At 35.7% G+C, this 17,500-nt stretch overlaps 1 protein-coding gene across 4 annotated transcripts in view; it reads left to right on the top strand.

Annotated features, from left to right (window-relative positions):
* LOC106868437 (retinoic acid receptor RXR) overlaps positions 1 to 17,500 on the top strand; it is a 584,509-nt gene that overhangs the window by 33,990 nt on the left and 533,019 nt on the right. For all 4 annotated transcript variants that reach the window (XM_089360965.1, XM_089360953.1, XM_089361057.1 and 1 more), the window contains exons 3-6: positions 979 to 1,105; positions 3,083 to 3,288; positions 7,139 to 7,293; positions 13,030 to 13,252. In XM_089360965.1, coding sequence (XP_089217091.1) covers positions 13,201 to 13,252 — 52 coding nt within the window. In that variant the 5' untranslated portion in view covers positions 979 to 1,105; positions 3,083 to 3,288; positions 7,139 to 7,293; positions 13,030 to 13,200. The remainder of the gene's footprint in view (positions 1 to 978; positions 1,106 to 3,082; positions 3,289 to 7,138; positions 7,294 to 13,029; positions 13,253 to 17,500) is intronic.

Genomic DNA, 17,500 nt, shown 5'->3' with positions numbered 1-17,500 from the left:
TAAAGAATGATAAATAATTAATCTAAAAAAAAAAAACACGTTAGTTTGTGTATGCGTATGAAACAAGTAAAAATATATTAAAACAAAAATATCTTTTTCATACCTCTTAAAATCACTGGATATAATATAATAATCCCGAAAAGATTTTCCCTTTGCAATCTTTGGCGCCGAAATGTGTTTCGTTTTTGTGTGAGGAGAGAGAGTGAGAGAAAGAAAGAGAAAGAGAGAGTGGGTGACGAATTTACCTAAACGTTGAATGGGTAACAATCTATCATAATTATATATATCATTATACATCATCATCATCATCGTTTAACGTCTGAAATTTCCGAGGTTTCCACCTCACCCCACCCTGTTTTTCGGAGCCTAAAAAAGGGTTTAGTAGCATATTAGGAGGTTACCGGAATTCAATCAACGAAAAAAAAAAATAATAAAATTTCCAATGATTCTGGGATATGGGAGAAGAGGGTCCCTCGCAACACCTTTTTTCCGAACAAAAATAAGGAGTTTGCAGCATAGGAGATTAGGGTACTTGATTCCGAGTTTTTGTGTTTTTTTTTTTTCTTAGGGAAAATCGTGCAGGTGAAAGGATCAAAATTTACCGATAATTTTCCGCTTCACTTTTCATTTCATTTTAATTGTCTTCTTTTATCATAGTCAATAAAAATGGGAGCCCATTCTATATATAATCAACCTAACTTAATGAGAAGAGCCTCCTGTTCTGGATGTTTGGAATTGTAAGAATTCTTGATTGCTGATGTTAACTTTGCCTTAAAAGATTATTTTTGCCATATGACATGTCTGGCTAGTAGAGTCAGTAGCGCAGTGGGCAGAATACCTTTCGGTATTCAGTTATGTCTAATCACGTTCTGAGTTCATATTCTTCCTTTACATGTACAATTAATTACACAATTACATTATGTAATTAATGTAAGAAACATTCTTCTATTTTCATCTCTTCTCACTCTCTCTCGGAAGAAAAAGAAATTGGAGAGAGATGTGCTCCACCAAGTTTATCGCGAAGGGCCGAGACATACCATATATCACGGCGAAAATCGTACGACTCCATCAAAAGGATCCAAGGAAGGATATTACGTTATGTAATGTACGTTGTCATCAGCGAGTTTCAAAATTTCTAAGAGGAAATGTTTACGTATAATAGTTACTTCCTATTCTACTTCGTTACATCTAATAATAAACCCTCGTTTCATTTCCAATCAATCAACATGTGTTTCTTGCATTACGTAATCTTAGTGGAATCGGAAGCAAATATTAAACGTAAACATTTCCTCTTCGAATATTACTTTTTTCTTTCCTCTTCGGATCTTACTTTCTTCTTTGTCTATAATATCATTACCAAATACTGGAGTCGATGTAATCGACCCTACTTTCTCTCTCTCCATAAAATGTTCTTCTCTGTTAGATATTAATATTTTAGTTGCAGAGCGGCGAGCTGGCAGAATCGTTAAAATGCTTAGCGGCATTTCGCCCGTCTTCACGTTCTGAGTTGAAATTCCCCTAAAATCGCTGGCTTTGTGCTAAATTTTGAAAGAACTTTTAGTTGCAGCTTGAACGTTTGGTTGGCAGGATTGTTAGAACGTCAGAAAAAGTACTTTGCAGTATTATATGAGGTGTTTTTTACATTCTGACTTCAAACTGCGCCAACATAAGCTTTACCTTTCATCCATCTGTGTTCGATAAAAAAGGTATCGATCGAATATTAGATTCAAAGATAATAACCAATACTCTCCCATCAAAATAACTCGCCTAAAACAATGGAGGCGTGGAGCTGGTAGAATTCCTGGAGCGACGGGAAAATACCTTCTAGGATTTTCTCCGGCACTTTGCGTTCTGAATTCAAATGCCACCTCATTGCCTACAACTTTGCTTTCATTCTTTCGGGATCGATAAAAAAAAAAGAGTACAATCAAGTACTGGGCTCGATGATATCAACCAACCTTCTCTCATAAATCTCAGGCCTATGCTTTTGCAAGAAACAATTATTTTCGTTGAGCAGTGGATTAGCAGAAACACTAAAGCCTTGGTGACAAACTTTGTGTTATTTACGCTCTGAGTTAAAATCCCGTCTTGGTCAACCTTGCTTTTCATCTTTTCGGAATACATAAAATAAGCCCCAGTCAAGTCCTGAGGTTGATATAATCAACCGTTTCCCCACCTACAAATTTCTGGCCTTGTGCTAATGTTAAACATTTATATCATCATTATTTTAGTAGCTGCCTCTGTTGCCTTGTGAATCAATATGGTTGAAGGAAACTGCATGCCAGCCTATATATATATATATATATATATATATATATATATATATATATATATATATATATATATATATATATATATATATGTATGTATGTATGTATGTATGTATGTGTGTATATATATATATATGTATATATATATATATATATATATATATATATATATATATATATATATATATAATGTGTGTATTGGGAGAGAGAGAGATGTGTTTTCATCCTCTACCACTTGACAACTGGTGTTGGTTTGTTTACATCTCCATTACTCAGAGGTCCGGGAAAAGAATACAAGACTTCAAATAAAATAAGTACTGGGTGCCATCTGGCGGTGCCGTAACATGGTTGCAATCCAATGATTGAAACAAGTAAAAGATAAAGGTTAAAAGAAAATAGAAAAAGAGTAAAACAATGACAAATTGTATACAATTACAATGACAACATACTTGGTGTTTTCTCCTCCCAGATATACCCTTCAACAGCAATTGTTACTCCAATTAATTTTGTATATATGGAAAACGATACAAACAAATTTTGTATTAATAAATCCCTTAAGAGCGTTGGACAGACACAATTGTGAGAGCGACGGACAAAATATCTTGCATTATTTCTTCCAGCCTTTTACGTTCTGAGTTCAACTAGCACCGAATTTTGCCACTCGTCCTTTCAGGGTTGATAAAATAAAGTACCGGTCAATACTAATGTTAATTTAATCAACTAACCTTCTCCATTTCAAAATTGCTCTCGTATGCATAATTTAGAGAACGATTACCATGTTCGACGTCAATTCTGTTTATATTATTTTACAGGAACGCCCTGGAAGTGGTATAATTTGATGGAAATCTACCAATGACTGAGAATCAAATAGATATTCGTTCAGAATATAGATTGTTGTTCCTCAAACGTTTGAAACGCCGGGAAAGATACTAACATTCCCACAGTTAAGAAATGCAAGATGAGAAGCGGTGAGAATAACAGTAAGAAAGTCGATCTGTGACAGAGTAACGCATTTTTAGTAAGTTAGCACGCTTTACACAAATGCACTATAAATATTTTTATCTTTTGTGGCTGCTATGTTGAAAGAAAAACTTTTGTTAGTAGGGAAAGTAATTGGGTGTATTTCTCACAGTGAGTTCATTTAGTCTGCATCACAAGTTGTGCTGATAACTTAGTGTTCCCCCATCCCACCTACAATGGGCCCCAAGTCGTAACTAAAGTCAAGAGATAAATCATACATGTTGACAATTACCAATTATAAATATATATGTACACGCGCATGCGCGCGCACACACACATACATACATATACATATATACATATATATACATTTATACACACATATACACATTACGTATGTGTTTGTATATATATATATATATATATATATATATATATATATATATTTGAATGCGTATTATGTATCTTCCCGACTGGATTTTTAAAAGATTGTTTTGACTGGCCAACTGCCAGGAAACGAGATCATTAAGTGTGTGTGTGTGAGACACTGTATGTGTGTGAGACAGTGTGTGTATTTTTTATATTCATACATACATACATACATACAACACACACACACACACACACACACACACACACACACACACACACACACACACACACACACACACACACACACACACACACACACACACACATATATATATATATATATATATATATATGAAAGTTGCTTAGAGGATAAGTTAACCTCGTAAAGGAAGAGTCTTATACCTAGTAATTTGGGGAAATGAAATTTCTTTAAATCAATAGGTATATATTAAGAATAAAGTTCATGTTCAGTTAAATGAAGGCAAGAAAATAGAGAGTTAAGATAATAATATTTATTTATTTATTATTAAAAAGTTGGTAATCTTCACTTCTTACAGCCGTTTCCATTAGTGCTCAATAAGTACAATACAAATTATGCTTTAAATTTGCATTTACATGTTTTAAGCATAATTTCATATAGCAGAAGACACCTGCCCAAGGTTCCATACAGTGAGACTCAACCCGAAACCATGTGGTTGGGAAGCAAGCTTCTTACCATACAAGAAACAACTCATCCATAATTTACAATTTGTCGAGTATTACAATGGTCTGCCGTGCAACCTACCAATTTATTCTATACTATAAAACAAGCGCACAGCCTCATGCACACATCTTCTCGTCATCTCACACTAGCACTCTTCCACGATTCAAAGTACGTTCTGGAAAGGTATTTTCAAGAGAGATATTTGTTAATTTCAACGAAATACAAAACTCTAATCTCCTTCAAAGTAGGCTCCTCTGACTTCAGTGCACTTGAAGCACTACAGCCACTTCGTGAACGCCTCATGGATGTCATCCAAAGTGATGATGTCCGGGATCCTTGTCACAGCCTCCGTCGCCTTCTCAGTGTTTTCAAAACGACTGGCCTGAGTTTCTATTTCTGCTTGGAGAGCAACCAAAAGTCACAGGAAACAAGTTCTGGGCTGTAGGGAGGGAGAGGGACTGTTTTGATGCCCATCTCTGAGAAGTAGTTGTTTACAAGGATTCTCATCCCTGAACACTCTGAATAAATTTTGCGCATGTCCAGATCTTTATGAATAATTCTGTGTACAGTTAGCAACTCCAAAGTGTATGCTCATTGTTTTTATAGACACACGACGGTCTTCACCCAGAAAACTGCCAATTTTCTCAACCAACTCTGATGATCAGGTGTCCCTCTCTTTCCCACTTCCCTCATCATCTCTCAACTTCTCTCTACCGTCCTTGAACCTCTAGTACCAGTAGAAAAGTTAACCCACAAGTTTCTGTAGCAATTTTTGCCCAGTTTATTATTTAGCGAGCGTCCAAACATTCTGACTACATTCTGCATGCTAGTCAGTTTGTAACAAGTAATGTTTAGGAGAATGTGTTCAAAGTGTTGTTACTGGACTCAGCAGGTCAGCTTATTAGATGTATAGTAATGATATACTGATATTACAATAAACTAGGACAGTTGTAAAAAAAAGTCTCAAAACTTCTGGAATGCATCAAGTGTGGCTATGTTGTGCAACCACGCCAGCCATCTACTAACCACCTACAAATCTGACTCCAAACAACACATTAAAGTAGCACTCACTAAATCTACCATTTCCCTCGTTTTATATAGCAAAACCAGGGAACATGAAATGCAACCCACGACTACACTCAGCAATATAGCGATTACAGACACGCATGCAAGCGCCGGCACGCACACACACGCATTCACACACACAATCGCACACGCGCAAAAGAAAAATAATGTTAGGAATAACACACATTTCAACATTGTGTATGTGTTTGTGTGTGTGTGTGAGTGTGTTAGCACAGAGAAATACTATTGTTTAGAAGTTAAATAATTGTGACACGATATTTGCCTCATAAATGAATAATAAAGTGACCATCGCTTTATTTACTTCATAAAGCACTAAAAACTGAAGTAGATGATATTACGATGAAAACAATATTAGTCGATAACTAATAAATTTATTTATTTATTTCGTATTTCCGGCAGGTACGGGAAATAACTCCCAACATGTTTCCGCTTAGTTGGTAGTGTTTGTGTTTTCTTGTTTACATTGTGGCATGCGTCAGGAATTATATATATATATATATATATGTATATGCGTGTGTGTATCTGTTAATGTGTTTCTATGCTAAAGTTTCATATAGTTTTATTAAGGATAAAACACTGGTATGCACAACATTTATAATGTGTGTACAAATGTGAAACGACACTAACTGTACTATTTTATCTCAGAAAAATATCTGAAAGAGACTTGTGTGTTAAAATCCCAAAGCTCTTTAATGCCGTTCTACGTACGTATAGATACACACATGACAAAAGATATACACATCGGTATGTTAATCTAAGGCTGTTTTAAATGAGTATATTAATATTATTAAGGACGTTTTCATGTCTGCTTCTGGAACAGTAATGTTTCTAAATCCATTGGTCTGACGTTTCGAAATTTTCACAAAATACCACTTTCAGATTGAACTGTTGGGATAGAGTAGAGTCCTCGCATTCTGCAGTAATTCGCGAATGATCTAGTGCGACGGATTTTGTCTAAACATGTCAGGCTGTGAGTACACGTTACTGATAACCTTCTTAGAAACAGAAATGTATCTAGCGTTTTCACTCGCGGCAGCTGAGATTCCCTCCGGTACATGTATATTGTGTTTTTCAAACGTGCCATACCCATAGAAAATAATATCTCCGGACGAATACCACAGTAAATTTTGTATCACGATGTATTCACAGAAAATATGATACATGAATGGTATTTCGTCTGTCTTTACGTTCTTAGTTCAAATTCTGCAGAGGTCGATTTTGCTTTTCATCCTTTCCGGTTCAAAAAATAAGTACCAGTCAAGAACTGGAGTCGATGTAATTGACTTTGCCCTCCCCTAAAAGAAGAAAAATGCTGGCCCTGTACCCAAATTTGAAACTATTATATAGTAATATTTGTTGAAGGAAGCGGAAGATAGATTTGGTACTAGTCTTTATTCAGTACGACTATCGTTTCGACTGTCCGTTATGGGTAAGATTTTGTGTATCTAACTGTGTTGCATCAATCTGCGCAGTTTGTGTCACATCAGGTACATGCGTATATATATATATATATATATATATATATATATATATATATATATATATCCAATATAATATATATATTATTTGCATATTACATATATTATGTATAAAATATTATGTACACACTCACAATATTCTCTTATCCATACATTGACTGATATTGATTCCTTTGCCGTAATAAATTTTATATTTTTTAAATATCAAAAATTACGGAAAGAAAAATTTTCTAGAAGTAAACCTGTCATAAATGCTATTCTATTTGCAGATTAAAAAAATATGAACTAGCAAAAAAATAAATAAACATCACCTGTGCTCCTAGAGGCGTTGCTGCTCTGCTGAAGATGGCCAAATAGAGGACCACAATTTGTCTGGACTGCACGAAGACACAGTATTGTTTAGTTAAATATTGACTTCGGGTTGGTAAGTTTAACCTGAAATACGAATCCGTAGCATATCTGTGCATTCACTGTCATTGAGTACGTAAATCATTCGTCTCATGATGATAGGAAGTTAGATTTATTAAGAATGTTGGTATATTCTGACGTATGCGAGAGTTTCATATGTAATTTGATATAAATCGTATACATACATTCATACATACATACATACATACATACATACATACATACATACATATGAACACGGGTTCGTGGGGGGATAATGCAAATCCTTAATTCACACGCTACAAATGATAATGATATCAGGGACTATAAAAACCTGCAGGATCTTCTTGAGATTTGCAGGACGTGGTTAAAACAAGATGCTTTCCTTCACAAGCTAAAGATCAACGAAAAAGAGAATACCTACGCTGAACTATTGAGAAATTTGCAGTTACTCTATCCAGGTTACAAGTTCAGGTTTATACTTGTAATTATTGGAGCACTGGGATGTGTAACACATTGCCTAAATACCAGTCTTGAGAAATTAGGCTTCTCAAAACCAGAAAGGAGAAAGCTAGTTCGAAGACTACAGGTCCAGTCCATCACTGGAACTGTAAATCTCTGTAAAACTTGTCAGAAGTTTATCATTTAAGTATATATGAGCATCTCTAGACATGCAAGTATATGCAAGAGAATACATACATAAAGCAACACATACAAATCTGCACATATGCATAGATACATACAAAAATACCCTGTTGATGTTGAAATTCCAGTGGAAGAGCCTTGGATCTAGGTTTGACACGGTGTATATAAGTATATATATATATATATATATATATATATGTGTGTGTGTGTGTGTGTGTGTGTGTGTGTGTGTGTGTGTGTGTGTGTGTGTGTGTGTGTGTGTGTGTGTGTGTGTATATATACTAGCAGAAATACCCGGGTTAAAGAGAATAATGAAATCTAAAAACGCCGTCTAGACTACGCAACCCTCAACTGTTAGTAGCTACGATACCATATTTCTACATTATTAACTCTCCAATCCATGCCAGCATGGAACATAGACATTAAGTGGAATGCCAGTCTCTCATCTAGGAGGGCCTTGAAATCAATGTTACCAACTGGGGACTATGTGTGTTTCAGTGATAATAAAAAGACCCAAAGGAGGTCTGCAACGAAATAATTTTACTCAACACTTTGCAAAGTGAATCAGTAGAGGCAAAGATGCGTCTCATTTACTTGACAATTTATGCACCACATTGCAGAAATCACAATGTAAGTATATCTGAAAGGGTAGTCTTACACCGTTGTACCGTTGAATTACAAATAATGCTCATCTGTTATGTTCGGGTTAAAATTTCATCAACATCAAAAATATATGAATTTTCATGGGAGATATGGCCGTTATACATAGAATATAATTTCCAAATTTCATAAAGATCCATTCAGTACTTTTGACGTAGTTTTGGATAAGAAAACAAATGACTAATGTGTGTGTTTGTGTGCATGTGTTTGTGTGTGATGGGTGTATATATGTATAGATATCTGTATACGTGTATATATATGTATATATGTGTACATATTACATGTACATCTATCTATATATACATCTACACATATGTATACATATACATGTATGCATATAGATCTATATCTATATATATCTATGCATATACGTGTACATATACATGTATATGTATACATATACATCTCTTTCTCTCTCTTTCTCTCTTTCTCTCTTTCTCTCTCTCTGAAAGTATCTGTAATTACAGTATCGAAATGTGATTGTTTCAGTTAGTGGAATAACGTGTACATATACATCTATATGTATACATATACATCTCTCTCTCTCTCTCTCTCTCTCTCTCTCTCTCTCTCTCTCTCTCTCTCTCTCTCTCTCTCTCTCTCTCTCTCTCTTTCTCTCTCTCTGTTTCAGTTAGTAGAATAGTTTCATTTTTAAAGTGAAAGTATTTGACATGAGTGTTTTTGTTTCATTTTTGACACGTAATACTTAAATAGTGGAGGAGATATTACGTATAGATATCTGTATACGTGTATATATATGTATATATGTGTACATATTACATGTACATCTATCTATATATACATCTACACATATGTATACATATACATGTATGCATATAGATCTATATCTATATATATCTATGCATATACGTGTACATATACATGTATATGTATACATATACATCTCTTTCTCTCTCTTTCTCTCTTTCTCTCTCTCTGAAAGTATCTGTAATTACAGTATCGAAATGTGCTCGAACTCTGCAAGAAGTTAAAATTTTTTTTTTTGACTAAAACACAACTGGAACCCTAAGTAAGGCATCTGTAAAATTTGAATGAAATTGGTTGCGTAGTTCTCGAGTTTTAGGGATTCACACAGACAGACAGACAGACAGACAGACACACATTCTCATTATATATATATATATATATATATATATATATATATATATATATATATATATATATATATATATATGTGTGTGTGTGTGTGTGTGTGTGTGTGTGTATATGTATGTATATATGTATATATATGTATATTTGTATAATGTTAAACGAATACACACGAATACACACACACACACACACACACATTCTCATTTTTATATATATATAGATATATACATACACACACAGACACACACACAAGACTGACTTCTTTCAGTTTTCCTCCTCCAAATCCACTCGCAAGGCTTTGGTGAGCTAGAGGCTATAGCAGAAGACACTTGTCCAAAGTGCCACACAGTGGGGCTGAACCCAGCACCATGTGGTTGGAAAGCAAGCTTCTTACACACAGTCACATCGGCGCCTAGAACTGTCACACTCAATCATACGGTTGTTGACCAATACAGTGATCTGTCCTAATATTCGATGTTTTGGATATGTTGGTATGATATCCACGCCGAGGTTAATAATCAAACCACTATGTATATCCATTGTATTTTGGATAAACATAATGAGTTTGGATCGGTCCTAAACGAATAGGCCTATATTCAATTGTTTTCTTTCACGACCATCTCGTTTATTTGATAGATTGTGTTATCTAAACGTATACTTTCATTTTAAAGAGAGAGAAAAAAAAAGAGGTATGATCTAAGAGTGATTTTGTTGTATCTAGGAAGTTGAATGACCGTATAGAGGCTACTCCCCTGCTAACTCGAGTGCATGTTGATAAAGTTAAAATGTAGAAGTCTTAATACACTTCAAGTGTGTTGCGTTATAGTTCAACTTATTTTTCCTGTATAAGACTTCAGCAAAACTTTCCATAGAAACGGTTTTGTTTAATGCAGTTGATAGGCGGGTTTGTTTCACAAATCTGACAAATTTTTACTTAAGCATGGCGTTCAGAGTAGGCATGGCTATGGAGTTAAAAAAAAAAAAAAGAGCTCGCTTTTGCAACCGCGTCACTTCGGGTTCAGTCCTACTGCACACCACCTTGGGTACGTATTTTTTACTATAGCCCCGGGTACACGGAAACAATGTGGAAGCACATCGTATACATACTTACACGCGCGCGGGCACGCGTGTGTGTTTTTGACTGGTTTGTTTACGTCCTCGTAAGTTAGCGGTTCAGTAAAAGTGGCTTATAGAATAAGTACTGGACTTACAAAACAAAAAAACAACAAAAAAACAATCTAAGTCCTGGGGTCGATTAAACCCCTTCAAGACAGTGTCCGAACGCGGCCGCAACTTAACGACTAAAACAAGTGAAAGATAAAAGATAGTTCTATCTAAAGAGCCTTGGATGTCTTTAACAGTGTCCTCTCTATTGCAAATATTTGGACCTTGCCTGTGGTCTGAGAATAATTTCAACTTTTCTTCTTACCAGTCTTGGACGGTCAGGAAATGGTCGTGAATATTTCCCCTCCTCCTCTCACTAAACAGTGAATTAAAATGTCATAAAAAATGAGATCTGACAGAGCAGACTGTGTTTTCATGATTTGAATATTGAAATTAGTTTTGCTGCAGTAATTTTCTCAACGCATTTATTATGTTACTACGAACAATTATGCTATCGAATTTAATGTTATTTATCGTTCGATGTAGTAGCGTTAGTTACTTTATTTTTATTATTTTATATACAGAAGTTAAATTTTGATTTACGCAATAATGATACTTTCTTCCCTTTCCCGTGAATAGACATTAAGTTGTTGATTTTAGCAGTTTCCGATATAGCTACGTGTTTTTTTCTTCTTTTTTTTTTCTGTTGTAAAATAGTTCAAGCATATGTTTCATGCGACGTGGCTGAAGTAAGTGTGATCTGGGTCAACAAGTAATGAAGTTCTTTGTTTGTGCCTGTAAGCCCGGAGCAGGGAATCTGTTAATTCAATGACAGGAAAAATTTCAAGAAATAGTGTTCAAATATTAATGAATCACATAGCAATGAGAAACAAAACCTGGATAAAGCAACAAAAGGAAACAAAAAAAGATTTCGAGTGTCCTTTGGCTGCTGTCGTTTCGCAGGTACTAGAAGAAATACATAAAATAAATGTTAAAACGAAAAGGGAACAACATCTCACAGGTCTGATCCCGAAGATGTAACATTCGACCAAAAGGTGCCGTACAAACCTGCTTCAACAAAAACCAAGAAAGTAATATACAGAAATAAATTTATTCTCAAACACGTGATAATGCTATAAATAGAGTGATCAAGATAAATTATCCATTTATTGCAGAAAAATACGCTACTGGCCAGCCATGAGACTCGAACTCACATCTCCGTGATTACGCGTCAAGTGTTTTACCATTAAACTAAACTACCCACCAACGAATTCTTCTGCAATTTTAGAACTTATAAATTTAGCTTCATATTTTGTATATTCCAAACGGTTATGTAAAAAAAGAAAGGTGAGGTAAACACCCACTTCGGTCATGAATGACCATGAGATTGCACATAGTCCGGGTAAGGTTGTTTTTGGAAGACCTACAGTCACCTAGGCTTGCCAGCCTCCCCTCTGTTTTTATCTCCTTTTCCTTTTCTTCCTATCCATCAATACCCACATATGCATACATACACTAACACACAAGCACACAGAAAAAATATACATCTTCTACAAACTGTTCGAGCTGCGGATACACTGTTTGAGCTGAGGACGCACAAAGATTTTGGGCACTTATCGAAGTAACACTAGTCTGGTGGTGTGAAACAACATTAATGCTATCACCTCATGTTCTATGTTCTCTTTCTACGCCTCAATCATCAACAAGTCAAACCAAAGACAGCTGCAGCATCTCTAACATTTAATTTTACTCTTGATTGGAAATTATTTGTTTTTTCCACTGTCAGATGACAGAACTTTTTCTTTCACGTGTATTCACCATTTCCATGATCAATGGAACATTATGTTTCTCTCTGCAGTTCGCCGATCAATGCTCCACTGTCCTTCTAAATACAATTTACAGTCAAGAAGGATGTCATCGATTTAGCTACAAAAACCACTTCAAATTCTAATTAACGAGTGAGACCAACAATGAAATGCTGTTATCACAACTGGACATTACTGTTACTATTCGATTGACGTGGAGTTGAATGGTCTTCAACGCCTCAAACTCTCGTTCACAGACTTGCTGTCTCTTCATTCTGCCTTTTCTACTGCAACCAGGCCCGTGATCTTCGAAGCGAGCTGGTCTCGTATTATCTTAATCAGAGTACACACCGTTTACGCGTGCCTTTTTGTCTCACCAGCTATATTGTGCTTACTTCTTTTAGGTTCTTGCGCTAACAATTTCTTCCAATCATTTTTTTTTTCAGAACGCCCAGCAGACTACAATTCCTTCACTACCTATGGTTTTCCTGTATTCATGACAATTATCCAAGATGAACGTCGATTTCACTAGTCTCAGGTGGCTGGCCTACTAAAGACATGAGAGTAGCTCCTTCTTCTGAACTAGCCATGGGCACCTTTTTCGAGAAGCGGACTGCATGAGACATGGACTCATCATCAGGTGGGTCGTACAACTAAAAAAAGTCCAAGGTAATTTTTCATTAGGACTGCCATTCAGTTTACCTATGTTTACTCTAAACCGAAACCATTAGAAACAAGAAATTCTGAGAATATTTTTTCACTCTCAGCTGATGTCTTTCTTTCACGTATCTGTGGCATATCTACGATAAAATAATATCTGCTTCCTTCCACACTCCTCTAATCACTGATTCCGCTTTCCTTCTTAATTCAGTTGCCAGACAACAAGATCGTTATAGATTTAACAACAAAGCCAACTCATTTTCAATTAAACTCCACTAGAAACACTGTACAATGTTAGCTTCGTATATAACATAATTGCCTACCTAACTCCCTCATACGTCAAACTTCTCCTCATTAGCCAAGTACATCATAGTTCAGTTATTTAGATTGTTTTCTATCATCTCACCTAAGACTATGCTGGAGCATAGCTTTTGAAGTTGAACGCTCAATGTTTTTGCTTCATTTTTGTGTATGCCTCGGCATAGGATATCTTTCTTGAGTTTTTCAGTATACGGTGTCTCTAATTGATAAATTAACTAATTTCTCTCTTTTTCTCCCCCTTCCTCCCCCCCTCTCTCTCTCTCTCGCTATATATATATATATATATATATATATATATATATATATATACACACAGGGTGTCCCAAGATTACGGTAATCAACTTTTTTTCAATTTCGCTAAAGCAAAATATAGTTATATTTCGGATCCGAGCATTACAATGCAATGGTAAAGGAAACACAAGTATGACACTAGCACATTTATTCGATATTACCACCTCTGTTTCGAAGTACAGACTTAAGTCTAGGTGCGAATGCTTCATACGCGGACGCACGCAGCTGTTCTTGCTGAATCGAGGTCGATTCCTGGCGCAGTTTTGCCTTCAAAGCGTCGAGCGAAGTATGAAGAGTGCTCGAGACCACGTCTCCAAATTAGACCAAACAGAAAAATCCAACGGGTTGAGATCAGGGGTTCTTGAGGGTCATACATCCTTGCCTATGAACGACGGAATGCTTTTCTGAATCCAGTATTCCAGTGTTGTGTTTGTTTGGAACAGTGGGATGGTGCCAAGTCTTGTTGGAGGATCCAAGGTATGCCTTGAAAGTGCTCATTCGCCCATTGAAACAGTTCACCTTCCATAATGTAACTCTGGGTATTAATTTTAACACCCGAGGGCATAAAAACGAGTGGAGACCTTCCAGTGGCTGTCACAGTCACCCAAACCATAACTGACTGGATTTTGACGCCGATTTACGAGTCTATCCTCGACAGAACCAGATACACTCTAAAGTTGGTTTACTGCCTGTTCAGTGCCAAATTTCTTTTCATCAGAGAACACCAGGTTGGGCAGCGTGCCTTCAGCAATCTGACGCAGGATAAGACGATTTCTCTCCAGTCTTATGGCCTTATAAACTTGCATGAGCTCATGACGGCGGATCATCTGTTAGGAGTGGGTCCTGAGATTATCCTTCAGCACTCGATATTTGGCTTATTGTTTTGCTGTGGCAGCCACTTTTCTGACGGAACGACGAAGGTTTCGCCGTGTCTTTTTTATGGTGCTTTTGATAAGCTGAAAGGCCCGCACATTTTTTCGGCCACGTCCATGTCGATCAGCGGTGGAACCAGTCACTTGAAATTTCTTGACAATTTTCCAGCCTGTTGTTCGGCTAATTTTAAGCTTTTTGCTACAGCTGTACTACTTTCGCCTCCTTTGCAGAGGGTTATGATTGCATTTCGGTCTATAGCCACTATTCCATTTATAAATCTGAATCTATTTAGACTGAAACAAAAAGAAGACACACTAAGCTTTCATAATAATGTATAATTTTCATATCTTACCACATTTATTGATGGTTATTAAAGCCCGAAACTTCGGTTGCCTTAATTTTGGGACATCCTATTCAATAAGACATAGTTCATATATTCAATAAGACATTCAATACTTCATTTCATTTTTACCATTTATTTTTATATTATAGATTATATATTCCATATTCTATATCCTACATTAATTTTACAAGAATATAAATAAAACATAAAAAACAGACAGAGTTGGAACTCTTTTAAATAAAATTATATATATATATATATATATATATATATATATATATATATATATATATAGTATATTATTTTATGTGTATTAATATTATCTCAGTTATTGAAACTTTCGATAATTTGAATACGTTAATAGTTACCATAGGTAGCAAAATTACACTAAAAAACAAGATATCCCAGCCGTTTTACAGGTTGATATACCGAGTTAACGTGATACATTTTGAGAATATATGGATAATAACACCAAATGGAGCAAAACGCATGTCGATGAAAGTTCCTTTAATTCCTACATATATGTTTCGAAGCAAGTGAGGGCCATTTCCCCCAAAAAGGGGGTAGCTGGAATTATCACTTGTTTCTCATCAGGGAGAACATGATAAAACATTTAGTAGCAATGTTGCTACTAAATGTTTTATTATGTTCTCCCTGATGAGAAACAAGTGATAATTCCAGCTACCCCCTTTTGGTGGGAAATGGCCCCTTTTTTTTGTGAAATGGCCCTCACTTGCTTCGAAACATATATGTAGGAATTAAATGAACTTTCATCGACATGCGTTTTGCTCCATTTGTTGTTATTATCCATATATATATATATATATATATATATATATATATATATATATATATATTAAAATAACTTCAGTAATGAGAACAATGATATGATTCTATGACGCGAAATCCTCTATACTTTTATAGTCACCTTAACATCTTGAGGGAACAATGAAACTATAAATAGCTAAGGCCTGGTGAAGCGGTAACATGTCCAGAGTCGTCAGTCACTAAACTGCGGAAACTCACACGACAACCACTAAGTTTTATATTCACTTACTTCAAATTTCAGGTGTTTTTTTTCCTATTTTTATCTCTCTTTTCATTCTTTTTCTTTTTTTTTCTTGTTTGTTTTGGACGGTGATTAGATATATGCATTATGATTGTTGTCAACGATAATAGTGGAATTTTAATTAATTAATTTGTGTGTATGTGCGCGCGCGTATGTTTAGCTCTATTCATCAAGTATGTTAACGTCCTATCTACTGTTAAATATTCATGCAGCAGAGGTCTCTGGATATTCCCCCACGTCAGTCATTAATCTATAATTATCTTTCTTTGTGCGACTCACTCACACACACTCTCTCTCTCTCTCTGGTGAGTAACCTGCTTACCAACCACATGATTCCGGGTTCAGTCCCACAACGTGGCATCTTAGGCAAGTGTTTTCTGCTATAGCCTCGGGTCGACCGAGGCATAGTGAGTGGATTTGGTAGACGGAAACTGAAAGACGGAAACTGAAAGTCGCATATATATATATATATATATATATATATATATATATATATATATATATATATATATATACACACATATATATATGTATATATATATATATATATATATATATATATATATATATATATATACATATATATATATATAGTCAATTTAAACATGAACAAGCAAGAAAAGACACGATAAAACACGAAAAAACAATGCGTGGACGTGGGATAAGTACAATATATATATATGTATGTATGTATGTATGTATATAACTTTATGTGTGTATCTGTGTTTGTCCCCCCACTATCGCTTGACAACCAAAGTTGTTGTGTTTACGTTCTCATGACCTAGCAGTTCGGCAAAAAAAAACGATAGAATAAGTACTAGGCTTACAAAGAATAAGTCCTGGGGTCGATTTGCTCGACTACAGGCAGTGCTCCAGCATGGCCGCAGTCAAATGACTGAATCAAGTAAAAGAATATGCATACGTGCATATATATATATATATATATATATATATATATATAACATTGCTTATATATATATATATATATATATATACCCCCTCATAAGCTCATCCCACCACACCCCAACACACTCCTACTCTACCTTCCCACTCCACCCCATCCAATTCCTTACACCCACCACCCACCACTACCCACATACCCCATCCTACCCACATACCCCTACCTCTACCCCACACTCCACCCATGCCTTCCCCACCTCCCAACACCCTCACATCACACCACACCAATACCCTCGCATCACACCACGCACACACTACAACTGACCAACTACTTTCTCCCTTTCTCCCTTCCCCCATTTTCACACTACATACGTCAAGATCACCAGCATTCTACCTCCCACACACAGCCCCTCGTTCCCGATCACCGTTTGTTATCTCCCCCTTTCTTAGCTCTCCTGAA

Source organism: Octopus bimaculoides, chromosome 1 (assembly GCF_046866305.1).
Source record: "Octopus bimaculoides isolate indiv1 chromosome 1, ASM4686630v1, whole genome shotgun sequence".
In the NCBI taxonomy this organism is placed as follows: Eukaryota; Metazoa; Mollusca; class Cephalopoda; order Octopoda; family Octopodidae; genus Octopus; species Octopus bimaculoides.
This window is presented reverse-complemented; position numbering and strand designations above follow the sequence as displayed.